Source organism: Spermophilus citellus (assembly GCF_964194105.1).
Source record: "Spermophilus citellus genome assembly, chromosome: 9".
Classification (NCBI taxonomy): domain Eukaryota; kingdom Metazoa; phylum Chordata; class Mammalia; order Rodentia; family Sciuridae; genus Spermophilus; species Spermophilus citellus.
This window is the reverse complement of record NC_138191.1, coordinates 125,117,424-125,142,104: the sequence shown is the minus strand read 5'-3', so window position 1 is coordinate 125,142,104 and position 24,681 is coordinate 125,117,424. Positions and strand designations below refer to the sequence as shown.

The 24,681-nt window shown below is 55.7% G+C and overlaps 1 protein-coding gene across 2 annotated transcripts in view; it reads right to left on the bottom strand.

Moving 5' to 3' along the window:
• The window catches only part of KIF17 (kinesin family member 17), a 45,362-nt gene that overhangs the window by 17,959 nt on the left and 2,722 nt on the right, over nucleotides 1-24,681 (bottom strand). For both annotated transcript variants that reach the window (XM_081306250.1, XM_081306251.1), the window contains exons 2-11: nucleotides 20,478-20,624; nucleotides 19,659-19,760; nucleotides 15,231-15,420; nucleotides 12,603-13,055; nucleotides 10,451-10,560; nucleotides 6,995-7,142; nucleotides 4,425-4,909; nucleotides 3,586-3,666; nucleotides 2,167-2,369; nucleotides 53-284 (exon numbers count right to left, since the gene is read on the bottom strand). In XM_081306250.1, the coding sequence (XP_081162376.1) occupies nucleotides 53-284; nucleotides 2,167-2,369; nucleotides 3,586-3,666; nucleotides 4,425-4,909; nucleotides 6,995-7,142; nucleotides 10,451-10,560; nucleotides 12,603-13,055; nucleotides 15,231-15,420; nucleotides 19,659-19,760; nucleotides 20,478-20,624 (2,151 nt within the window). The remainder of the gene's footprint in view (nucleotides 1-52; nucleotides 285-2,166; nucleotides 2,370-3,585; nucleotides 3,667-4,424; nucleotides 4,910-6,994; nucleotides 7,143-10,450; nucleotides 10,561-12,602; nucleotides 13,056-15,230; nucleotides 15,421-19,658; nucleotides 19,761-20,477; nucleotides 20,625-24,681) is intronic.

The following is a 24,681-nucleotide window of genomic DNA, read 5'->3' as shown; positions in this document are numbered from 1 at the left end:
CTGCGCATCCTGTGACCCCGGGCTGGGAGTGGGGTGCCGGCCGCCGCCTCACCTTCCTCTGCATCTTCTCCAGCAGCTTGCTCTTGGCCCTCACTTCCTCCTGTATGGAGTCGTAGACGTTGAGCAGCACCCAGTCCCCGCTGTCCTCGTCCGAGTTCTGCAGCGCCGCCACCAGCTGCTTTTTGCGCTCGTCCGCGTACCGCTTCCGCCGCTTGTGCTTCTCCTTCAGGTCCTTGTTCTTGGCCTGCTCCCCGCCCACCACCTGCTGCTCCAGCAACTGCAGGCTGCCAGCACCGAGGAGAAAGCAAACGTGGCAGAACTTGCCCATGAGGGAGCCTCTGCCATGGGACAGCTCTGCCTGGGCCGACCTCACCAGGTCCTTCCCACAGCCCCAGGGCCCAGAGAGCACGGGGCACCAGACGCTGGTTGCTCAGGCACCAGAGCTCCTTCCACATCCACCTAACTTCAAGCCTGTGCACTTGGCCACAGGAGGGGCGAGAGTCTTCCCATGGTCTCAGAGGTACCCCAGGCCCCCTGCCCTGATGCTGCCAGGCCCTTTAAGAGCAGAAATGTTGGCTGGCACAGCGGCGCAGCCTGCAATCCCAGCAACTCCGAAGGCTGAGGCAGGAGGATCACAAGTTCAAGGCCGGCCTCAAGGCCCTGTCTCAAAATTTAAAAATATATATAAACGTCTGGGAATGTGGCTCAGTGGTAGAGCGTCCCAGGCTCAATCTCTGGTGCCAAAAAAAAAAAAAAAGAAAAAAGAAAAGAAAAAAGGACAAATGTTAAATAACTACAGAGGCCCACGGGCTCTCCACTGTCTAAGCACCACAGAAACGTTTTAGGCCCTGCCTCCTTCCAAAGGGGTGGAAGGCCAGGGAACAAGAGGCATCAGAGAGTTCCTGGAACGGTGTGTGTGTGTGTGTGTGTGTGTGTGTTAAGGAGGGGGAGAAAGGAACCCAGGGCAGCCAGGCCCTGGGGTGGCTGTGTCCTCTAGGTTCCCTGGCAGCAGGACAGAAGGGGACCATGTCCAAGCCCTTCTTCTGCTAAAAGTCCTTCTGGGACCCCATGAGGATGAAGAACCCACCTAGGGACACCAGGGCCCCTCTTTCTTTCTCCTTACACACCCCAGGCTCCCTCCAGCTTGTGGCTAAGCTCCTCCCAGCAGTTTGCCAGCCCACACAGCTGCAGACGCAGATCGTCACCCGGGCATGTGGCTGGCACACCCTGCTCAGGAGTCCCTCTCTGTGAAGCCTTCCCTGACCTTCACTCCAAACCCTACTGTGAGAACAGCCACAAGGACCGCCGGGGGCCTCCTCTGGATGCTGCCTTGTTTACCCTCACCGGCTCCTCAGGCTGCGGCCAATGAGGTCACCCGTACTACAGATGAGAAGCCCGGGCCCAGGGAGGTTGAAAGTCTGCCTGAAGGGGCAGGAGGCCGCAGGGAGCCCAGGCAGTGGGGCTATGGTCCCATTAGCTTCTCTCTGCCCAGATGCAGACACAGGTCCAGAGCCTGGATGTCTAGCGCCCCCGGAAGGGAGGTCCCTGCAGACCCAGCAGCACCCTATTCTGGGTGCCTCTTGGTGCCCAGAGCTCAGATCCTGCTTGAACTGTGGTGCGGACATTAGGAGGAAGTTGAGCTTGGCCCACTGTCCTGGAGCTGGGCTAATGGGATCCCCATCAGCAGAAGTGAGTGATGGGCTCAGGACAGTGACTTTGACAAAGCCATGAAGTAACTGAAGAAAGCCCAGCTCTCCAGGAGGTACCAGGGGGCCTGGGGTGGCTTGTTCCCAAGGCAGGTGAGTCCCACATCATGGAGGGCAGTGGAGGTCAGCCAGAGGAACTGGGGACTCAGCTAGGACCCAGAGAGAGCCAGGCTCGGGAGGCTGGGCCACCATGGCCCCTTTACTTCTCCCTAGGGCTGCTGCTCCCCAGCAGATGCCTGACCAGAACCTGGGGGCAGCCAACATAGCTCAGTGCGGAGGCCTGCCTGCCCAGCCAGCTGTGGCACCCCGACACCTTGACACCTCAGCCCAGTGGAGGGAGAGCAGGGTGCAGATCAGTGGATATGGGGAGAAGCTCTCGGGCACACCCCACCCACCCCAGACCAGCCCCTGCTCCTTCCTGCCCTCCTGTGGGGTCCCCTGCCTGAGCAGCAGTGCTTACCGGGCCAGCACCTTCTGCTGATCCAGCAGCTCCTCAGTCAGCACAGCCACCTCCACACCCACGTTCTCCTTTCTCAAGCTCCCCACAGGATGCAGGGGCTGAGGCTGGGTCCCCTGGGCCGCCTCGACCTCAGCCTCCATCCAAGAGCCAGGCTCTGCTGTGGACTCCACCTCATTTGTCACCTCTGTGACTAGATCCACTTCCTGAACACAGGGAGAAATCAAGGGAGAACACAGGGGTTGGAAGGCCGCCCTAGAGGCAAGTTTGCAGGTTCCCAATAAGGGACCCCCCCCCCCCCGCCAAGGTTTGGGACAGATCACCTCTGGCTCAGAGACACAGGCTGAGCATCCCTAATCCAAACATAAAACCCCAGAATGCTCCAAAATCTAAAAATGTTTTGAGTTTAATAATGCTCAAAGTTTCAGATATCAGAACATTTTAGGTTTCGATTTTCAGATAAGGGATGTTCAACTGTTAAAGTTTATGGAAACATCCCCAAATCCGAAAAACTGCAAAATCTGAAACACTTCTGGTCCTAAGCATTTCTGATAGGGTAGGGGATATTCAACCTATACCCAGTTATAAAAATATTGTACCTAAATGAAATTTTACTGACACATCAGCACCCCCAAAACGGTTCCAGCTTTCTGTCTTACCCCCAACAATTCAGTCTCTACACGGCAACCAGGGCAATTTCTAAGAAATATAAACTGATCACAATGTCCCTTTCCTGACAGGAACCCTTCCTGTCGAGTTAATTCACAGGAAAATCCAGTTTCCAACATGGCTGTTATATCCATAGCACTACCCCTACCCGTCATCCTGTCCACCCTTCGACCACCCCAGCACTATTTTGTATTGCTACGAAAGTCAAGGGCTTCCCAGTGACAGGACTTGGTACTTGTTGCTCTTCCTGGCCTCTTCCTTCATGCCTGGGTCCCCCCCTCAATGTTACCTCCTAGCCAGGATTTCCAGTCACTCTACCACCTACTGAGCCAGCTGTATGCCAGCCTCACCCAGTGAAGGGCACAGCCCACTGTCAGCATCCTCCATAAGAGTGGGTAAGGTAAAGGCTTCCTGGCACCACCCCCCCAGGTGGCTCTGCTGTCTTAAGCAGAAGAGAAAGGGCAGGTTCAAACTGGGTTCCACGGCCCTGGAGGGGTTCCTGATGGTGCTCAGGGGCTACCAGCCCTGACCCAGTGCACACAGAGAAGCTGAGGAATTCTCAAAGTCTCATTTACATCAACCAAAAGCAGTGCCTCCTCTGATTTGGATACTGCTTGGTCTCGGGAGGTGGATGATAGTCCCTGTCTCATGCAAGAGGAGACCAAGGCCCAGGGAGGGAGGGGACAAGCCTGCGTTTCACAGAAAGCTGAATGGAGCCCAGCACGTCATGCAGAGGGCTAGGGAGATACTCACGGTACTGAGTGGGAGGTCATTGGATACCTCTGCTTCCGAACTGGTGTCACTGGGCTCCGGCAGTTCTGGTGGGGAGGGGTGCTCCAGGGAGAAAAGGGTGGGAGGAAGAGGGATGGTTTGGGCCAGAACCACCCTCTACTCCCCCACTGCCCCTGACCTCCGCTGCAGCTCCCCAGGGCTGCTCCCGCTCCCACAGCCGCCTCTGCCTGTCTGCAGAGAGAAGGGCCCAAGGGGTGGAGAGAAGAGCAGGGAAGACAGGGCCTGTGCCCTCCACGATCTCATGCCAAACACCAGCACCCCATTTTCTAGAGGAGGAATCTGAGGTCTGGAGAGGCAAAGGTCCTAGGTCTCATAACTGAGGGAGTGTGGGCCTGGGATTTCGAGGACCTGAGCTCATTCTCTCTCTCTCTCTTAGGAAGGGGGAGCAGAGACTCAGCAGGAATGAAGAAGAACATTTTTTCAAAACATAAAAAGGAGGGTTGAGGAGGGAAAGGACCACGACAGAGGATCAGGAAGGGGAGAGCAGGGTCCAGGCCCCGGGGGTCGACACTCCCCCATCCAGTGTGCTGCCCTGAGCCTGCGAGCACATGAGGATGGACCAGGCCACCCGGTCTCTCAGGCCCACCCTCAGCAGGGTCCCTGGGCAGGTGCCCTCCTCACCAGACAGGCATCTACCTGGATAACCTGCACCTCCGTCCCAACCTTCCTACTGGCCTGTGGACCCTGGTGCCCCCGGCCAGCCCCCGATGCTGGAGGCCCAGCAGAGGTACTGCCACAGCAGCAGGTCAGCCAGGGTTGCCTGCTCAGTTTTTGTGGGCCTCATGCATTATATCAGCTACCTGCTCGGGGACCTGGGGTGCGCCTGGCTGGGGTACGTCTATCCTGGCCACAGTGGAGGACAGTCTGGCCAGCTTGAGCTCCACCTTGGTGAACGGGTCCTGCAGGCTTGGCAACAGCTGCAGCGGCAGCATCGACAGTCCCTCCCCCTGGACAGCGCTCTCTTCTTCCAGCGGGGGCCCAGCAGCCGCCTGGCCGAGATAGTCATCCAGGAAGTACTTGTCCCTGGGCTCCTCCTCGGGCACAGAGAACTCTCCATTGGAGAACTCCTCGGCACCAGGTAAGGCCTCAGACGTGGAGGAGTCCAGCGGGGATGACTCCGATGCCCAGGAAACCTCACACTTAGAGGGCTCCTGGGGCATGGAGAAGACCTCGGGCTTTGCCCCCAGCTCGTACTGGAACGCTGGTGGCTGCTGGGTCGTGTTGGCAAACTCAGCCCTGGATATGACCTCGGCCTTGTAGAGGACTTCTGCCTTCAGGACAGCCTCTGCAAAAAAGGAGAGCGTCCTGCAGCTTTCTACAGGGGGAGGGGGAGGGGTCCGCCCCCCAGGAAGGCGGCCCACGCCCTTGTTTCCAGGAAGCCAGCTGACCAGAGCCTCCCAGTCCCTGGAGTCCAGCTTGCCGTCCATCCCTGCCCCATGTCCTCTCTCCATCATAATTCAAACCCAGCCTCCCTCCTCCTCCTCCAGGAAGCCATTGCTGACCAGCACCATGCCCTCTCTGCTCCTGGATCTCCCCATCCACTAAGCGCAGGCTCTCCCCACCTCCCCTGACTTAGGAATGCCCTTTCACTTAGCAGGTGGCCCCATGGGTCTCCCTCCCTCCAGTGCTGAGAACTCGGCAGAGCTCACACCTAGTGCTCCCATATGCCCCCATGGGGTGCCCAGCTCCAGGTGCCTGTGCATGGAAGGTAAGTGAACACGGGATGCGTGTTCCAGAAACCAAGTCAGGGTCCTTGGAGGCCTAATATTCAAACTGGAAGGAACACTATGAAGGACAGAAAATGCTAGAAGCTACCCCTTCCCTCTTTTTCTGTGTCTCCGTCAAGAGCCAAGGCTCCCTCCCAGCTGGGACAGAGCTCACACAGTCCAACGCAGGGGCTTCAGATGACCCCTTAACGTCCCATCCATTTCTTTATTGCTTATATTCTAGGCTCCCGAAGAGGGTCCTGATCCCCATCCCCCCCCACACACACACTTATTTTTTGCAGTCCTAGGGATGGAACCCAGGGCCTTGAACATGATGGGCAAGCACCCAGCCACTGAGCCCTTTTCATTTTATTTTGAGACAGAGTCTAAGTTCCTGGCCTCAGACTCTGATCCTCTTGTCTTGGCCTCAGAGGTGCTGGGATTCCAGGTAAGCGCCAACTCTGGCCCTGATTCCCTTTGCTGAAACGTGACGTGCTCTCCCTGGCTGGTGTCCTGAACCTGAGCTTTGGTTTCCAAGCCTGTTGGGTGAGGATCTGGGGGGGTCCTACTTCCCTAGGTTGGGGTAGGTATGAGGAGAGGGTGACAGAGCACCCACGCAGTACCCCGCACCCAGGAAAGCCCAACTGGGTCTCACAGGAGACGGGTTTTGCCATCCTGGGTGAGCACTAGGCGAGCCCAGCTGCCTGGCAGCCTGGGGGTTTGAATGATACTCATGAAGGGAGCATCCTAAAAGGTCAAAACAAAGACAGGAACTCCCACACAAGCTCACACTTGCTAATGACTGGATCCTTATGGGATGTGGTTGCTTTGGAAACGGGCTCAAAAATAAGAGAAGACTGTAGAAGACGCAGAACCTTGGGGCAGGGACTCCATTCTCAAACCAGGGTGACACTGCACACATACAAGTCAGCCCTGAGCTGGGCAAGCCTGTGGCCAAGCCACCAGGACATGCGGCATCACTGTGAGAACACTGGTCTGGGGCCAGGTGGCCTGGGATCAAATCCTGACTTCACCTTACCAGGTAAGTAGGTTACTTACCTTCTCTGGGCCTCTGTTTCCTCATCTACAAAATGAGGGTAACTGTGGACCTACCTGTGGGCCAGTGTGAGGATTAAACAGAGTGGGGCCTGCTGTGTGGAGTGCAGTCTGTGGGAAGCCATTCTGACACGTGATTGGGTGACTCCCGTTAAGGGCCTGAGGCGCTTTGGCTCTGTCGAAGCTTTCCCGACCCTTTCCTGATGAGAGAGCCCATCCGTGTGGGGGTGTGCCTGACCACTGACCCCGGGGAACCCAATCACTGACCCTGACCTTGGAGTGCAGCCCCCCCTCAACCTTCATTGGATGGAATTCTCCCCTGAATCTCTTGTTCCCCAATAAAGGGCTACTCCCCGGCGTGTTCACTCTCTCTCTCTCCTGCTAGCCCTTAGTAATCCTTGCTGCCCTGCTGGGCGGTTAGAGGAGGGAACCAGAGAGGGGAGCCGTCTCGGACCTAGCAATATAAATAAGGTAACTGAGTCTGTGTGTTTTATTTCAATCTCATCTAGCTAACTTTATGCCTAGAACCTCATTAATGAAACCATTGCACAGGCCGCGTGGTAGAGCAGTCTATAAATGCTGGTTCTAAAGGGGGTGGGTGTGCCCACCTGTCTCCTTCCGCAGGTTCTCCTCCAGCGTGGACAGCTTCATATCATAGGAGTTGCGCATGGCAGTGATGTCTTCCTCCAGCCTGGCCCGGGACTCCTGCTCTGCCTTGTAGTCAGCCTTCAGCTGGGCCAGGCGCTCCTCGTACTCCTGGGGGTCAGGGGGAAAGCAGGGGCCAGCATTTTACCACCACTCACCACCTGGCTCTCAGTGTTCCCTGTGTTTACTCAAATGACACAGGAAGGAGCTGGGGTTGTGGCTCAGTGGCAGAACGCGTGCCTCGCTAGGTTCAATCCTCAGCACCACAAAAAAATGAATAAACAAAATAAAGATATTATGTCCATGTATAACTAAAAAATGTTTTTTAAAATGACACAGGAAATACAAGTGATCAAAAGAAGAACATTAAGCCCCCTGTGCAGCCTGGCCGGGGATCACCCCTCTGAATCTGCCCTGTGCGTTTTGCTTTCTGTAGTTCTGGGGTGGAACCCAGGGCACCTCACGTACCAGGCAAGCGCTCTAGCACTGAGCTGCACCCCAAGCCCAGGAAGGGACTCTCTTTTTAACTTTTCAACTTTGACTTACTAACAAGAAGGTCACAGAATAGGAGAAAATATTTCCAAAACATAAATCTGGTAAGAGACTTTTATCCAGAATAAAGAACTTTTTTTTTTTTTTTTTTTTTTTTTTTTTTGCCTATACTGGAGACTGAACCCAGGGGTGCTCTACCACTGAGCCACATCTCAGCCCAATCACTCTTCATTTTTGCCACACTCAGGGGTGACCAGTAACTGCCAACCCAGACACAGTACTTTCTCCTGCTCCTTAGCAAGGTTCTCCCCAGGCCTCAGCTTAATAGTGCCCCTCAGCCATGTCCCCACCACACTCTTGGAAGACCCCTGCCACTCTGCCACTGCATCATCTTCTTAGCCCCTGTCTTCTCTGTATCCCCTCCTGGATGTGCACTCCCTGGGACACCCCTCAGCCCATCCTCAGCCCATCCTCAGCCCATCCTCAGATGCATTTGTACTTCAGGTAATAGCCGCAGTGTCACTAAGGCCCGGGGAGGTTCCACCACCAACGGGGCAGCTCTCTGACAGCCTGGGAGACCGCCCACCACCCCCGTCCTCGATTCCTTGAGAATCCCAGCCAGCGCACCCTCATTCCTGAGCCAGCACCTGCTTGCTCACCCTGAGTCCTTTGCAGTTTTCTCCCAACACAGGCCTGACCCTGGTGAGCCCGGCCTCAGCCACCAAGCCCTGCACCCCAGAAAAGCCAGCCTGGGAACGTGCAGCGGAGCCACCCTTCTCACTGTTAAACGAGGGGCCCTTAATCTTGGGGCCTCTAAGTAGCTGAGCACCCTGCCCTGTCCCCACCGTCTTCATCTGTTCTCTGTACTCTGCACGCCCCCAAATCTCCTGCGTCTGCCTACACAGCAACACCGAAGCCATGGGCGCTGTCACCTGCAGGCTGCCGAGCGCCCCCTGTGGCCATCAGCCACCTCTGGAGCAGAGCCTGGAGGCCTTTCAGTCCCCAACTCCCTGCCATCCTCTGTACTGGAAGGCTCCCCACCAGTCTAACCCCAACCTCCCTGGGCCCCACAGGCCCTCCAGCTACAGTGCGCAGCGTGGGCTTGGAGAGGGCTGAATGGGGCTGGAGAGCAAGGCCAGCCCCCAACTTCAGGTGGCCAGCTACACAACCCAGCCACAGGAAGACAGCCCTTCCTCCCGCACGCCCAGGCCCACACCAGCAGCAAGCACGAGAGCCCAACGGGCAGACAGGGCCCAGAGAGCTGAAGCAACCAGACCGAGGCCACAGCGCCCTGCAGGACTTGACGTGTGGCATGAACGGCTGGCTGCTCCCTGAGAATCTTCCAGTGGGAAATCTCACATGTGGACTGGAGACAGCGCCTCGCCACACCTGGGCTCCTAGCCGAGCCCCTCCACCACACAGGGGGGCCTCCCTCCTGAGCATCTGCCGGCTGGAGAGGAAAGGAAACCCAGTCCCAGGCAGGGGGCAAGTGCAGTAAATATGACAGTCATGAGGGAGAACAAACGGCAGGGAGGAGGGAGGACACACATCCTCAACCCTTCCGAGTGGCTCGGAGCAGAAACTCCAGGGTTATCAGGGAGTCTCAGTGTCAGTGGAAACGCAGAACACTCTGGTGGACGCTGGCCACACCCATCCCCAGGGACCAGAGGGACCCTCCCATCTTCCTGTCTCCAGTCTCACAGTGGCTTGCCAGGAAGGGTGTCCCTACCCCATGGTGACCACTAGGGGGCGGTGGCGCCTGCTCATTGGACAGCCAGGGCACCCGCTCAACAGGGCAGCCTTGGGGAAGCCGTGATCACAGCTCCTGTCCGACAGTCCTTCCTGGATCTAACCAAAGTCCACCAGTTGATTCCACACCCTCCCAGGGCCCTGCAAACCTGACTTCTCTCGCTTCTGTGGGCTTGTGCTCCACCATCCCTTGCCGCCACCTCCCCAGAGGCAGACCAGGGCTCCAGAGACAGACCTGGCACCAGACCCTGCCCCAGACTCATAGGAGAAAAGGTGAACTGAGCAGCTGGGCTCCCGGGACCCCCATCCCACAAGACAGGCCCCAGGCCTTACCAGCTGCACTCTCCACAGGCTGGGCACCAGGCCCCGCAGCTGGCACAGGCAGACCCAGGGCCTGAGGGCTGCCCCCAGCTGAGGTCATAGTTGAGTGGCAGGGGCCCAGGTGCAGAAGCAGCTAGGACAGACCCCTGCAAAGTTGGCTCTGCCTGGCAGTAGGTCCACTGTCAGGAGAAGCCACTTCCCTAAAGGGACTATCAAATGTCAAGCTCCACTACAGGCTCAGCACCTGGAGCAGGGACGGAGCCTAAGCCGGGAGGCTCAGCCTTCCCTCTGCCCATCAGCTCTCCACCTGCCCTCCTGCTTCCCAGGGACCCTGGGAGACACATGTGGAAGACCCAGGTGTCCCCAGCAGCAGCTTTTCCTAGGAGGCCAACACTATGCTGACAGTGGTCAGTTGGGCCTCCAGGCTCTTGGCCCCTGGCTGGCTGGCAGCTGCTAAGAGAGATTCCTGCACGGAGCCAAATGACCTTGACCTGGCTCATTCCCATCCATATCCAGCCCTCCCCTCAGGCCCGGGGAGGATGCACTCCTGGGGCTGTCCCATGCCCTCTGCTGTCCTCACACATGTGTTCCCAAGGCATGGGCTGCAGGCAAGAGCCAGGAACCTGGGTTCAGATCCTGGCTCAGACTCTCCGTAGCTATGACCTTGGGCAAGGCAATGACAACTCTTTGAGCCCTAGCTTTCTTCGGCACAAAGAGAAGGCTGCGGCCCCAGCCCCATGGGACAGGTGAGGGGGTGCTATCCTGCGTTCGCTGGCCCTCCGAGGCCTAAAGCAGCAGTCACCCTCCCTTTCCTTAAGGGCCCTGCAAGCCTGCTCCCCCACATAACCAGGCCTCACCTCCCGAATTAGCTGCTTCTCCGCCTCTGTGTCTTGTTGGATCACAGGGGTGGGCCAGGGATTCTCCTCAACCTGGACAGGCTTTGGGGGTGCCTGGCTGGACAGCAGAGCTAGGAGAAAAACATGGATAAGGAGCCGTGAGCGAGGCACTAGGTTTGCAGGAACTAAGCAGAAATCAGTCACGAAGCGACTTGGAAAAGACATGTCTCTATATAAAGTATTGTTGGTCATCCAACAAATCTGTAGGTACATCCAGACCCTGGGGTGCAGCACTGGACAGAGCAGATGAAACTCCACAGCCACGCTGAGCTTTCCACCAGGGGAGAAAGGCAAAAACAGAACCAAGCAAAATGTGTCACCTGTCACAGGAGATGTGTACAGAGAAACCAACCTCGGGGAGCAGGCTCAGAGGTAGGGACCCCGAGGAGGGCTGCACTTTGAATACTGTGAAGACCTCTTAGAGGAGGTGAGATGAAGGCAGAGATCTGAAGGAGGAGGAGGAGGAGGAGGAGGAGGCAGAATCCAGGGGAGGGCTTCCCAGACAGAGTGTGAAGGCCCCAGGGGCAGGTCTGGGCCTACACTAGAGGCCAGTGGCTGCAGTGGAGCGGCGTAAGGGGGACAGTGGGCAGGGTGCAGCTGGGGAGGGCGCAAGGCCAGATCCCAAATCCACAGCTAGGACAGGCCTGTGAGCCCAGCAGAATTACTCCAACCAGCCAGGCCTCAGTTGTCCCCCTGCCAGGTCCTGGATTCCCCCAGAAACCCCAGAAAAGCCAAAGGTGATCATGGAGGGAGGAGAGACAGGACAGCTCCTTGGAGGGAGGACAGAGGGAGTGGGGAGAAAGACTGGGACCAGCAAACGCAGACAAACGTTTCACATTTTGCGAAAATTTTTTTAGAAACACGCCAGGAGCCAGAGGGAGAGCCAGGCCTGGCCAGCACCAGGGGAGGCTCCTGGAGCCTTGAGTTCCACAGGCCTGGCTCGAGGCTCAGCTCCAGGCCAGGGCAGCATGGGCTGTCTGGGGGCCTGTGAGCCAGATCCAGGCTGAGGTCTCACGGGCGTCTCTCAGGCCATTCCCAGATCCCCGCCAAAAACAAGCCAGTGTGGCCTCCACCTCCATTCCCACAGGAGGTGAGCTGGCTACCGACTGCCTCTGCCCCCCGCCCCGTGTTCCTCAGCAATCTGCGTGTTGTGGCCCACATCGGCCACTCTCACCCTGTGAGATGGGGCTCACCACGGCCTCCTCTGTGCGCCTTCTCTGACTGGCCATGGGCCACCTCCAGACAGACCTGGCCACACACTCCTTTCTGCCCTATAGTCTGTCGCTGTGTGAGAGTCTGCTGGAGCGTCCCCTGCCCAGGAGACCAGGGCCCCATGAGATCCTGGGTCTGAGTCATCGCTGTGTCCCCAGCACCCAGCCACATGAAGAGGTGGTGCTCAGGGAATCCTGGACGGATGGGCAGTGGGTGGGAGGAAAGATGGAGGAGTGGGTGGCAGGGTGGAGCATGGGTCTGTGGGTGGCGGTGGATGGGGCTGGTGGTCAGAATGGGTGAATACAGGGATGGACTGAGGAGGGAAGGAGGGAGGGAGATGGAGGAGGAGGGAGGGGAGACAGTGCGCAGGCAGCGGTAGATAGTGCCTGGCTGGGAGGCGGGAGGCAGATGAAAAGGGAGAGGGGAGGCAGAAACTGGGTGACTGGTGATGGCAGGTGCGTGGGCGGAGGGAGGGCCACGTGGGATGGAGGGCACAGGAAGGTGGGCAGGACTCTCTGCTCCCTCCTTGGGGGACTGAGAACAGGGGTGTCCCAGAGTCCTCCGGCCGCACCCTGCAGGCCCACTCCTGGCACGATCCCCCGCCAGATGACAGCCGAGCCTGGGCGTGAAAGCCGCAATGACAAGGTGCCTAATTAGGCACAGGGTGGGGCGTGGGGAAGTGAGTCACCCCGCTGCTGAGCTCACGACGACGCTGCCAGAGACGTGGGCAGGCAGGTGACAGATGAGCCCAGAGGCGGGGAGTGGGCGACAAGGGCCTGCGGCTGAGGGACAGGTCAGGCAGACTGGCCTCTTCCTAGGGGAGGGACAGGCGGAAGCCATGTCTGTGGTGGAGGTGGAGGTGGGCGCTGCTCCCACCCTCCCTGCCACCCGGGCCGCCCACCTGCCAGGCTGCTGGGGCTCATCTGCTGCGCCAGGATGGCCTTGAGCCTCTTGATCTCCTCCTGGTACTCCCGGAGGAGGGCGTCCTTGGGGTCCTCATTGATGCGCGGCTTGTTCTTGATGTTCTTGGCCCGGTTGGCGTAGCGCAGCGTGCTGAGGGTCTCGTCGTAATTGTTGTCAGCAGGGGACAGGCAGGCCACCATCAGCGTCTTGGTGTTGCCGCCCAGGGAGTCCTGCAGCAGCCGCGTCAGCTTGGAGTCTCGGTAGGGGATGTGCTTGCAGCGCCCGTCCACCAGCGCCGAGATGACGTTGCCCAGGGCAGACAGCGACAGGTTGATCTTGGTGGCCTCCTTGAGCCGCTCCCCGGTGGCCCCCGTCTTGGACTGCCGCTCACTGCCTGCCAAGTCCACCAGGTTCAGCTTGCCGGCTCGGAGGTGGTCCTTGCCCCGCTCGTCTGCAGACAACCAGGCGGGAGGCGGACCATGGGTGAGTCCACGGTAGCTATAGCAGTTCACCACCAGGCCCTGAGGGCCCACCACCCACCCAAGGCCTCACATCAGGCTAACAGGAGCCACACAAAGGAGGTGCAACCATTGTGCCCATCTTACAGGGGAGGAAACTGAGGCTCAGAATGGGCATGTAACTTTCCCAAGGTCACCCAGCTGCCAAGAGGTAGAGCCAAGACCAGAACCCAGGGCTATCTTTTTCCAGGGAGCGCAGTCTGGGAGGGACAGAGTGTTCTGAAGGCAGCAGGATTCCTTTTGGCCACCACATCAATTCCTACAGACTTCTTGTGTGTTCTTTCACACACACACGCACACACACACACACACACAAAATGCTTTAGAAATCCTTGGACCTGGTTCCCAATGCAGTCCTGCCTCCTCCTTGCTGTGTGACATTAGCAGAGCAATGCACCTCTCTGAGTCTCAATTTCACACATCCATGAAGTGAGACTAGCAATCTACTAGAGTAGATTGGTGGCACATTCTTGCAGGATCTACCTGGGGCCAGCACATATCGGGGGTTTATTCCTCTGGGAATAGGGACAGTTCTGCAGGGCCTGGGGCTGTGCCAGTAGAGCAGACCTTGGGTGTTGGGGGTGACAGGAGAGCCAGGCACTGGCTGGGAGCACGGGGCTTAGAAACAGGTTTTTGAAGACACAGATCTGGAGGGTCACATCCTGATTCTGTCCCTTAGTGGCTACAAAACTGCAGGAAATGGCTTCCCCCTGGACTGGAAAGCTCAGCCTTCCTCCCGTGCAGGGAGCCGAACCCTCCTGACTGGGTGGGGTCCCACAGGGCACCCACTCACAGAACCCTGGCGCCCCTGGCTGAGGGCAGAGCCCATGCCACGACACCTTGCTGCTTAGTGCTACTGAGGTTCTTAGTCATGGTCACGAGATCACCAAAACTCCCCAAGAGAAAGGGGGTAAAAATCATTTGTTTCTGACTTCTCTGTGAACTAGGCCCAAACTCGGGATGTGGGAGGGAGTGGACGGGGCATGGAGCTTCCTCCCTGTTTCCCACGGGCTGGACCAGAATTGGCCTGAGTCATGTCCATGGGCACAGCAGTAAAAGTCTGGCTGTACCCAGTAGTGACAGACATACAAGGGGCTTCGTTCTTCAGGTTTAAAAGGAAAAAGAGAAGTGGGGAGCTGTGGGGGCAGGTGCACATCTACAATCCCAGCCACTCAGGAGGCTGAGGCAGGAGGACAAGTTTCAGGTCAGCCTGGGCAACTTAGCAAGACCCTGTCTCAAGATAAAATAAAACAAGGGCTGGAGATGTAGCTCAGTGGTAGAGCACCCCTGGGTTCAGTTCCCAGCACCCCCCCAACTCACACACACACAAAGCAGGGGGGAAAGGGGGGAAGAAACTTCATACTACTCCTTTGGAAAGCTATTTGCAGAATGTACCAAAATGTACCAGGAGCCGTGAACCTGTTTGTTCCCTTTGTTTCCTGAGTCCAGTCCCGGGATCTAACCTGAGGAGATGCCTCCCAAGGCAGAAAAGGCTTTGAGCACAAAGATGTTCCTCACAGCATTAGTTACAGCGCTGAAAAGCCAGAGGCTGTTTTTACCCCTTGTTTGAGGAGGGGTTAGAAAGGGCATGAGCCATGGGCTGTCCTCTGGCCACACACGATCACAAAGACATGGTGAGGAGATGGGCCTGGGAGTGAACGCCAGGAAAGAACCACAAAGAGAAAGTGCCGGGCTGGGCGCCACGGTGCAGGCCTGTAATCCCAGCAACTTGGGAGGCCGAGGCAGGAGGATAACAAGTTCCAGGCCAGTCCCAGTAACTCAGTAAGGCACTGTCTCAAAATAAAAAATAGAAAGGGCTGGGGATGTGGCTCCGGGTTAAGCACGGGCCAATCCCTAGTGCCACTAAAAAGAAAAAGAAAGCCTGCTTGTCCTCAGTGGAGCTGGCTTAGCCCTGGGTACTGCTGTTTACCTAGGAAGCAGGGGCCCAGCAGGGGGCACCGGCTGTTCCCCGCGGTCAGGGGGTCAGGGCGTCTCTTCCCAGTTTCCCTTGGGGCTGGAGGGCTCCTGAGGCAAGTGCTGGGGCCGGCGGGAGTGGGAACCTGGCTCAGGTGGTCGGGGGGCCTCCCTCCCCCCACCCCGCCACATACCCACAGCGGAGATCTCGATGCTGATGGTGAAGATGGAGTGGGAGCGCGAGGAGTCCTTGTTCATCAGGGTGTAGCCCACCGAGCGGTTCTTCCAGCCCGTCTCCATGATGCGCTCGCACTGGGCCACGCTGTGCACCGTGTGCAGGGACAGCCCCTTCACGTACACACCCTTCTCCGGGTGCTCCTTCAGCTGTGGCAGGAGGAATAGGTCGGGCCAAAGCCTCCTGCCTCCGAGTTTGGGATCAGAGATCCCCAAGAAACCTGAGAGAAGGGCCAATCCAGGCAACCAGGCCCTCCTGCAGCACAGCGGGGCCAGGCAGCGCACCTGCCCTGGCTTCCTGCCTGCTGTGAGACCTCAGGCCAGTGACCTAACCCGAACCTCGGTTTTCACGTCTGTAAAATGGGTATGAGATAGGGGACTACGGTAAAGATCCAGTAAAATAAGGCACAGACAATGATCAGCATGTGCCCAGTGTGTGGGAATTGCCTGCTGAATGCAGCTGAGGTCTGGGCTGTCATTGTTAGAATAATTCCCAAGAAGTGGTTCTCAGACTGGGGGCTTCAGCTCCCTGGGGCTGATTCTGTAGTCACCCGAGGGCTCTGACTGGTCTCCAATCTTTCCATGTGGCTCCTGATTGCCTCTCTGCAGTTCCTCCAGGGCCACGGGGATGTCCCCAGGCCCTTGGAGGTGGCAGGTGAAGGGCCATTTGCATCGCATCCCAGAACCCCCAAGGATCAAACCGGCCCAACCTAACTGCAATAGCAGGGACCAGGTAGCACATCCGGGAGCTCCCGGCTGGATCTGCAGGCAGCCACGCTGTTTAGCGGTGACACAGAGCTGTGAAAGGCAATATTTTTCAAGTGTGAGAGGAAAACAAAACCACTCTGGCAAGAGCGGAATGAATTAGGACAACAGGTGTTTGTCTGCCAAATGGCCCTACTGCTTGGAGACACTGAAGGCTCAGATGCATTGCTCCAGGCAGCTTCAAGGGTCCCCAGTGGGCTGGGCCCCTGCTGTGTGTGGGCAAGCACAGGCTGGCCCCGTCTACTCAGGTGTGAAGTGCAGAAGCAGCCAGACCCAGCTTGAAGGGCTGCATGCAATGGATAAGCAACTGAGGCACAGAGCGGCTAAGCAACTTGTTGAAGGCTGCACAGCTATTAGAGGTGACAGAAGGCTCCAGAGACAGGGTAAAGAGAGCATCCCATAGAACTGCAGCTTGAAGTGACAAAGGGCTGACCTTGTCCTAGTTGTGGTGGTAAGAAGGAGCACAAAGAACAGAAGCAGGAGTCCCTGCAAACAGTGTGGCTGGACACCAGCCCAGGGCTCTGTGGCAGTATTGAGGCCTGCCCACCTCGGGAACTCAGAACCCACCTGTGCACAGCGAGCCCAAGGAGGGGCTGGGCACCTGCCTTCAGGAAGCACCTATTTAGCCAGTTTCTTATTTAGTCAGACAAACTCAGGCAGGAAACCTGGTCTGTGACTTGCTGGGTGGGAAATCCGTTTGCCTGTGGCCCCAAGTCCCTGGTCTGTGAGGTGGCCATGATGAATCCTAATTCTGCAAGACTGTTCCGAGGCTGAGGAGGGAACGATCTAAAACAAATGCCGCAGGTACTTAGCGGGGTTCAATGAACCAGGACGTAAAGCCGGCAAGGACACTGACTCAGGCCTGAGCAACCAAGGGACATCCCTCAGGAGGGGGTCTCCCCTGTTTTAGACCCAGGAAGTCTTTCCCTCACCTGTGATGCCCCAGGGGCGTCCTCCCTGCTACTCCTCCCTGTACACCCTCCCGCCCTGCCCTGGGAAGACGCCAAGGGGCATCCATCGGCCAGTGCATGCCCCCTTCCTTGGTAACTGCTCAGAGCAAGGTCACCATGGCAACCGGCCGGGATGAGACAGGGAAGGAGAGAAACTCAGGAACAGGGACGTGACCAGGGTCCAGTCCCAGTCCATGGGGAGGGGCAGGCCCTAATGCTCTGCCTGCACACGGGTGGGGAGACGCAACTTGAGCCCTGTGCCCCGTGGGCCCGTCCCCACTACACACCACCGGGCTGGGTCCCGTGTGTTTGCAGGAGCTCGGGGAAGGGAGTCTAACACCCCCCAAATGACCTGCAGGCCTTTGCTGACCCAGTGACCTCTAATTATAAAATCAACCAGGCCCCGTGTGAGGCCCAGGTTAGAGCTTGTGCTGAAATGTGGCCCCGAGTTCAACCCATCGCCACTCTTCTAAGGGGAGCCCTGGCTGGTCACAGGAAGGTGCACTAAGCCTCAGCTTCCTCCTCACTGTCAAGGGTGAGAACAGTCCCTCCACAGGAGGCTTCGGGGACAGCCTGAGGGAGCACCTAAGGCCTGTGCCCCAGCAGCTGGGAGGCAGCGGGCTCACCAAGCCTGAAGCCTGTGTGTGCAGCGGCAGGAAGGCGCCTCCTGGGTCCCCAGGTCTTCTAGGGTCCTGGAAGGGGAGGAGAGGCCCCGCTGCCCCAGCTCGGGCTGATGGAAGGCTGCAAACAGGTGGCCTAGCCCCTGGCCTTCTGGAGCTGCCAACGGGAGCAACACCCTGTGCTGCCTCCTCGCCCTGCTTCCCGTCTGGGGGCTGAGCTCTGACTCAGCTGTGCCAGGAGAGAGGAGATGGCACAGAGGCTCCAGGTGGGCGGCCGGGCTCCTGCCTGGAGAGGAAGAAGTGCGGCTCCATTTTGCAGAGCGAGCAGGAAGAGGGGCTGGAGTCCTGGCCTGGATGGACTGGGAGGCGAGAGGGGCTCACTCCTGGTGCAGCGTGTGGCCTGGCCCTGGCACCTGGCACCCACAGGGCCTTCCCAGTAAGCCTCTGTTGATAAGTGAATCAACGGATGACTGTCCCTCCCTCCTTGGAACTGAAATCACTGGCTTGTTATTGGCCCACAACGGGGGTTGGTCGGATGGGCAGCAGCAGAGCCGGAGCAGCGGGAAGATGGCAGGAAGAGGGCTCTGGCTGCACAGCGGGGTCAGCATCCCCCACTGGCCTCTTTTCTCCTTGCACCAGGCCAGACCCATCAGCATATAAGGAGCCTCCGACAGGAGACCTAACAGTGCCTCTCACCAGGCAAAGGCCAAGAGCCTCAGGCCTGAGTCCAGCCCGGCCACTCGCTGGCCACCCTGTCCTGGCAGGTCTCTCGACCTCCCTGGGCTCCCCAAAGACCAGCCTGGTTCTGCCTATCTGGATAGAACCCCAAACATCTAACTCTGCTCCCCACCGCTGTGAAGTGACATCAGCCATCCTGAGTCTAGGCTTTTAGGAGACTGAGGACAATTTATGAAACTTGCACAAGGGTCACCGACTGAGCCAGCCCTAACCTTCTAAGCTGTTGCGAGTTGCTGATCTGTCCTGACGCTGTCAGCCCATCACAGTCACCCTCCTTTCTCTCAGTCCCAACAGGAAGTCGCTCACTCTGGGCACCGGTAAGCCCTGCCGCTCATCCCAACTGCCCTCTTCAACACTCGGCGATCCTGTGCAGCCCCGTCCTGAGTCCCCTTTCAAAGGGAATAAGGCCTCAGAACCTGAGCTCAGCAGCAGCAAAATGACATATTTGAGACCCAGGACCTTGAATCAGACAGACCTGGGTTCAGCCTGCTGCTGCAATATTTAACTTAGACAAGTTAATGACCCTTCTTTTTCTTTTATTCTTTTTTTTTTTCTTTTTGTATGGGGTATTGACACCAGGGTCACTTTGCCACTGAACTATACCCCGCACACATTTTTCTTTTTCTTTTGGAGTCAGGGCCTTGCTAAGGTGTTGAGGCTGGCCTTGAACTTTCGATTCTCCTACCTCGGTGCCTTGTTCCTCCTGAGTCCCTGGAGTAACAGGTGTGCACCCCTGCACCCTGCATTCATGACCCCTTCTAAACCTCCCTTCCACAGTGGTGAATTAGAAATGAAAATCTTTACCCAGCAGGTTACCACAGGGATTAAATGGGACCATGCTTTCTCTTTTAGCATGAAGGGCCCTTAGAGATTTTCATAATTATTTTTTACAAGTAGAATCCCTTTTTCAAGGGCCTGGGGTTGTGGCTCAGTGGTAGAGCACTCACCTAACATGTGTGAGGCCCTGGGTTGGATCCTCAGCACCACATAGAAATAAATAAATAAATAAAATAAAGGTATTGTGTCCAACTACAACTAAAAATAAACATTTAAAAGAAAATCACTTTTTTAAGTAAAAATATATCGCAAAACTCCATCTGCTTGAACACTCAGACATGGCATTGCCCAGGACGAGACTGCCCTCGTGCGCTGGATGGGAGGCCCATGAACCCCTCTCCTGCACCGTGGGCTTGACAGAAAACACTCTGAAGCTCCACAGGCTGACTGTGGTCTAGACCAGCACCTGCACCCGCAGGCTGCGCTCCCCGCACTTCTAAGGGAGGCCATGGCTTCCCCAGACTGGGTCTGTACCCACCTCCAGCTTCTGCTTGGTATCAGCCCCCAGCAGGTCACGGACATCTTCATTGTAGATCTCCAGGTAAGAGGCCCGGACCAGAAACTTGGTGTTCTCTGCACACTGTGGTGATTAGACACACAGAGACATCTGAGGCCAAAGCCTCCCTCCGGCTGCCAGGCCTGGGCCTCCACAGCCGGCAAATCACAGGAAGAGGGTGACGCAGGTTTGCATGACAGGAGTCCCCATCCCGGCCTAGCCCTCCTATCCTTCTGGCAAAGCCCCCACCTCTCCAGCTCAGGGGAGCCTCAGGCCTCACCGTGTTGCAGAATTCTGTCAATAAGCCACATGGGGAAAAGAAGCCTGTCCATTACTCAGGCAGAGAAACTGAGGCCACAGGTAAGGCCTGGAGCAAGCACTGACTCTGGGCTGATCTCTGGCAGCTCTCCCAGCCCCTTCGTGTCCCTGAGTGGTGGTCAGGCTGGATAGCGAGATCATTACGCGAGGGGCTTTTCTTGGTCCGGGACAACTGCTTGATACAAAGGGAGCCATATTGCTACAACCACTTCGGCCGTAGTGCTCCATCTCCACAGCCACGGGAAATGTCAAGTGAATGCTAAGATCCAAAAATGGCAGGAGGAAGACGTGGGACTGGCAGAATTTTCTCAGCTTTAAGTTTTTCTTCCACCAGGATTTTCAGAAACCAGTGTCTGCCACCACTGATCTGCGCCAAGTCTAGGCTGGGCTCTGACCTCATCCCACAGTCCACGGCACAGGCCAGAAACACCCTGGGGCCACCTGGGGCGCTGGCCCTGCCCTCTCCCTCTGAGAGGCCCATACCTGAACACTCTCAAACACGTGCTCAAAGGCCCTGGGGATGATGCCTCTCTGGGACGGTGGGTCTGGCAGGCCCTGCATGGTGAAGGACTTTCCGCTGCCCGTCTGGCCGTAGGCAAAGATGGTGCCATTGTAGCCCTCGGTGACTCCCTGCATGGGAGGAAACCAAAACCAGGCACTCAGATGACCAGGCCCAGGTGGGCAATCAGAGACCCACAGATTCCGGAAAATTCCCTGGGTATCCCACCAATGAACCCGGGGGCATGGGTAAGGAGTGGAGAGGCCTAAGGTACAACTCTGGTAGTTCATGGTCCAGGGGTAGGAATCTGTTCCCACGGGGCAAGCACTTGGCTGACCCCAGGCCACAGAGGTACTGGCCAGGAGAGGGGTGCCAACAAGTGAAACAGGACATGGCAGGAACCAGGCACAGGCTTCTGGGTGGTAAAGGTCCAACTGAGTTGGGGGGCTGAAAGGGTAGCTTGGATTTTGACAGGTGACAGGAAGAAGGTACCTCAGGTTGAGGGGACAGCTGGAGCAAAGACACAAGGGACAGATGTTGAGCAGAGGTGGAGCAGGGGCCTGGGGGGTGGGGGGGACAGAAGAGGTGGCTGGGAAGGAAGGCTGGAGGTGACTCGGGTGCCGTTTCTAAATCATTCTTCTCTCATCTCTACAGTTATTCCCCCAGTACTGGCTGTCTTCTCTGTGCCAGGCACCGTGCTCTGGCTGGACAGAAGAGTGGACAAGGACATGGTCTCTGCCCCCAGAGAACGGCTCCCAGGGCTCAAGGGCCCACCGGGCACCGACACCTGGTTCCACTGAAGGACCTCTGCTGTGGACCACATCAGAGCTCAGCGGGCAGCCCCCAGAGCTGTGGAACAAGAAGGCAGGAGCCGCTATTCACAGGTCCCCAAGAAGACGAGGTCTCACTTTTATGGGGTAGAAGTGAAATGAATGAACTCTTCTCCCTCGTCTAAGGAAATCATGACTAGCATGAGTTCCTGCAGCTTCTCAGAGAGGTGGGCCTCACGCATGGAACCCCTCCAACCCCATCAGAGTGGGGACAGGCAGGAGCCCATGTCCTGAGGCTGGGCTTCTCAAACCATGGGCCAGGAGAAAGAGGGGCATGAATCCTCTGGGAAAACATGGAGTGGCTCCACAGTACCAATGTAACCCGAACAGGAAGAGAGCCTACATAAAAAGAGATATAATATGCATGTGCGAGTATGCACAATGATCCACTATTATGCATAATTATCATGCACCAATACAAATTTTTTTGTTGGTACCAGGGATTGAACCCAGGGACACTCAACCACTGAGTCACATCCTCAGTCCTTTTTATTTTTTAGTTTGAGAAAGAATGGCTTAGGGCCTCGATAAATTGCTGAGGCTGGCTTTGAATTTGCGATCCTCCTGCCTCAGTCTTCTAAGCTGCTAGGATTTCAGGGGTACACCATCACACCATCACTTTTAAAATAAAATTTAAAAAGAAAAGAAATACAGCTGCACTGCACAGCTGCTTCGTGCACTGGGGTAGCTGCTAGTTGCACTAGACACGTGCCGGGTCCAAATGAGGAAATGAATTTATTTTAACTAAAAACATTCTTTTGTGGTGTTGAAGATCAAACCCCAACCTCATACATGCTGGGGAAGTGCTCTGCCACTGGATACATCTCAGCCTCTTAAAAATTTAATTAATTTAAATTTAAAAATAAAAGCAGCAATGGCACAGGCCTGTGATCCCAGTGACGCAGGAGGACTGCAAGTTCAAAGCCAGCCTCAGAACTTAGCAAGGCCCTGTCTCAAAATAAAAAAATAAAATAAAAAGGGCTGAGGATGAAACTCAGTGGCACAACATCAATAGATTCGATGCCCAGTGCCAAAAACAAAATTAAAACAACAACAAAGACAGAAGCAATACAAAATATTCTTCCATTAAACACAACTTTATTTTTTGTTTCATTTTGATGATTGAAACTGAGATGTGCCAAAGGTATAAAATACATACCAGATTTCAAAGATTTAGTATGAAGGAAAAATATAAAATATCTCATTAATATTCTTTATATAAAGATAACATTTGTTATTGTGCTTTTTCTTAAAATGGTATTTTTATATTGGGTTCACTATATATATATATTTTTTTCTGGTGCCAGGGATTGAACTCAGGGATGCTTAACCACTGAGCCACATCCCCCAGACTTTTTATTTTTTCATTTTGAGACAGGGTCTTGCTAGATTGTTTAGAGCCTTTGCTAAATTGCTGAAGCTGGCCTTGAATTTATGATCCTGATCCTCCTGCCTCAGCCTCCCAAGTTGCTGGGATTATAAGCGTGCGCCAAAGTGCCCAGCTTGGGTTAACTATAAATTCTTTTTTTTTTTTTTTAAAGAGAGAGTGAGAGGGGGGGAGAGAGAGAGAGAGAGAGAGAGAGAATTTTTAATATTTATTTTTTAGTTCTCGGCAGACACAACATCTTTGTTGGTATGTGGTGCTGAGGATCGAACCCGGGCCGCACGCATGCCAGGCGAGCGCGCTACCACTTGAGCCACATCCCCAGCCCCAACTATAAATTCTTTTTTAAAAAATATTTATTTTTTAGTTGTGGTTGGATACAATATCTTTAATTAATTTATTTATTTATTTTTATGTGGTGCTGAGGATCGAACCCAGGGCCTTACCTGCGCTAGGTGAGCGCTCTACCGCTGAGCCACCACCCCAGCCCCATGACCCCAGCCCCAGGTTAACTATATTCTTAAAATTAGTTTCAACTGTCTGCTTTTACTTGTTAAAATGTGGCCACTAGAGAAACTTGAATTATGTATGTGGCTCACGGGATATTTGCCTTGGAAAGTGCTGTCAACTGTACCATCGAGTATGGTAGCCCCAAGCCACATGTGGCCACTGAAATTTAACTTAATTAAAATTAAATAAAATTAAAATTCAGTTCCTCAGCAGCACAGTCTCGTCCTGTTTGCCCTATTTGGAGGGAGGGCACAGAGCATTTTCATCATCCCAGGAAATTGCATAGGATCGTGCTCTCTGTAGAAAAAAATTTTAGGTCATTTCTAAGGCAAAACAAAGTTTTTGAAAAAGTCCCACCTAACAACTGATACCCCCAGACCCTCACAGGAAGAGCACACACGGAGCCAGTCACAAAAGCTTGCCACTCTGCATTGCCGCCCTAGTTCTGCCACTTCACCTGTGTTACTATTCACTAAAAGGTTTTGATGAAATCAGCAGTTAATGGACTGCTTCTTGTGTGCGCTGTGGATGGAACTCAGGGCTTCACACATGCTCCGCAAGTGCTCTACTGCTGAGCTGCACCCCCAGCCCAGAAATGGACTCTTTTGTGTGTGCGTGTGTGGGTACTGGGGATCGAACCCAGAGCCTTGTGCATGTAAGCAGGCACTCTGCCAACTGAGCTATATCCCTAGCCCCAGCAATGGACTTTTTTTTACCTGGTGTCATCCTGAGCAATAATTCCCATGACATTGCATTGAAGATTATATATTTTTCCAACTATTGAAATTAAAATTAAAACATATCCTAAGTTGCCCCACATCCCCTTTCTGCTTCCTCCAAATGTCCCAGGGGCCAATTCTGTGGTTTCTACTGCACTGATGTCTCAGAAAACAGGTTTACCCTCTTCAGCCTGGCCATGGCAGAAGCCTGGTATATGGCCCCTGCATGAACTAGGGGCAAATCAGCAGAGGTGACCCTGAGGCCTTGGGTGTGAAGAGGCAGGGAAAGGTGGCAGAGCTGCAGGCTAAGAAGTGTCCCCAACCAGGCCACAGGCAGGACAGGAGGGAGGAGTACAAGGGAGGGCATCCTAAGTCAACCAGGGGCAGTGTGGAGAGGAGAATTGAAAACGTCACCCAGGGACAAAAGCTCAGGAATGGAGCCCGGATTTAAGGAGTGGGGGAGAAAAAGGGCAGAAAATGAAGGCAGAATTGTTGGGGGCTTCGTGTGGCAGGAATGAAGGGAGGATTCTGGACTAAAGGCTTCCTAGAGGTTGTCCTGGGGCCTAAGTCAACAGCCAGATAGCCCTTGGAGCAGGACTCAGAGCTAACGGGTGTGTGGGTGTGTGTGTGAGATTTGCATGTGTTTTGCATATTATTTGCATGCTTCTTTTAATAGAAGGCAGCAGATAGAGCATGGAAACTGGGTACTGGGATAGGACTGTCCCTAACTTGTTCCGTAACTCTT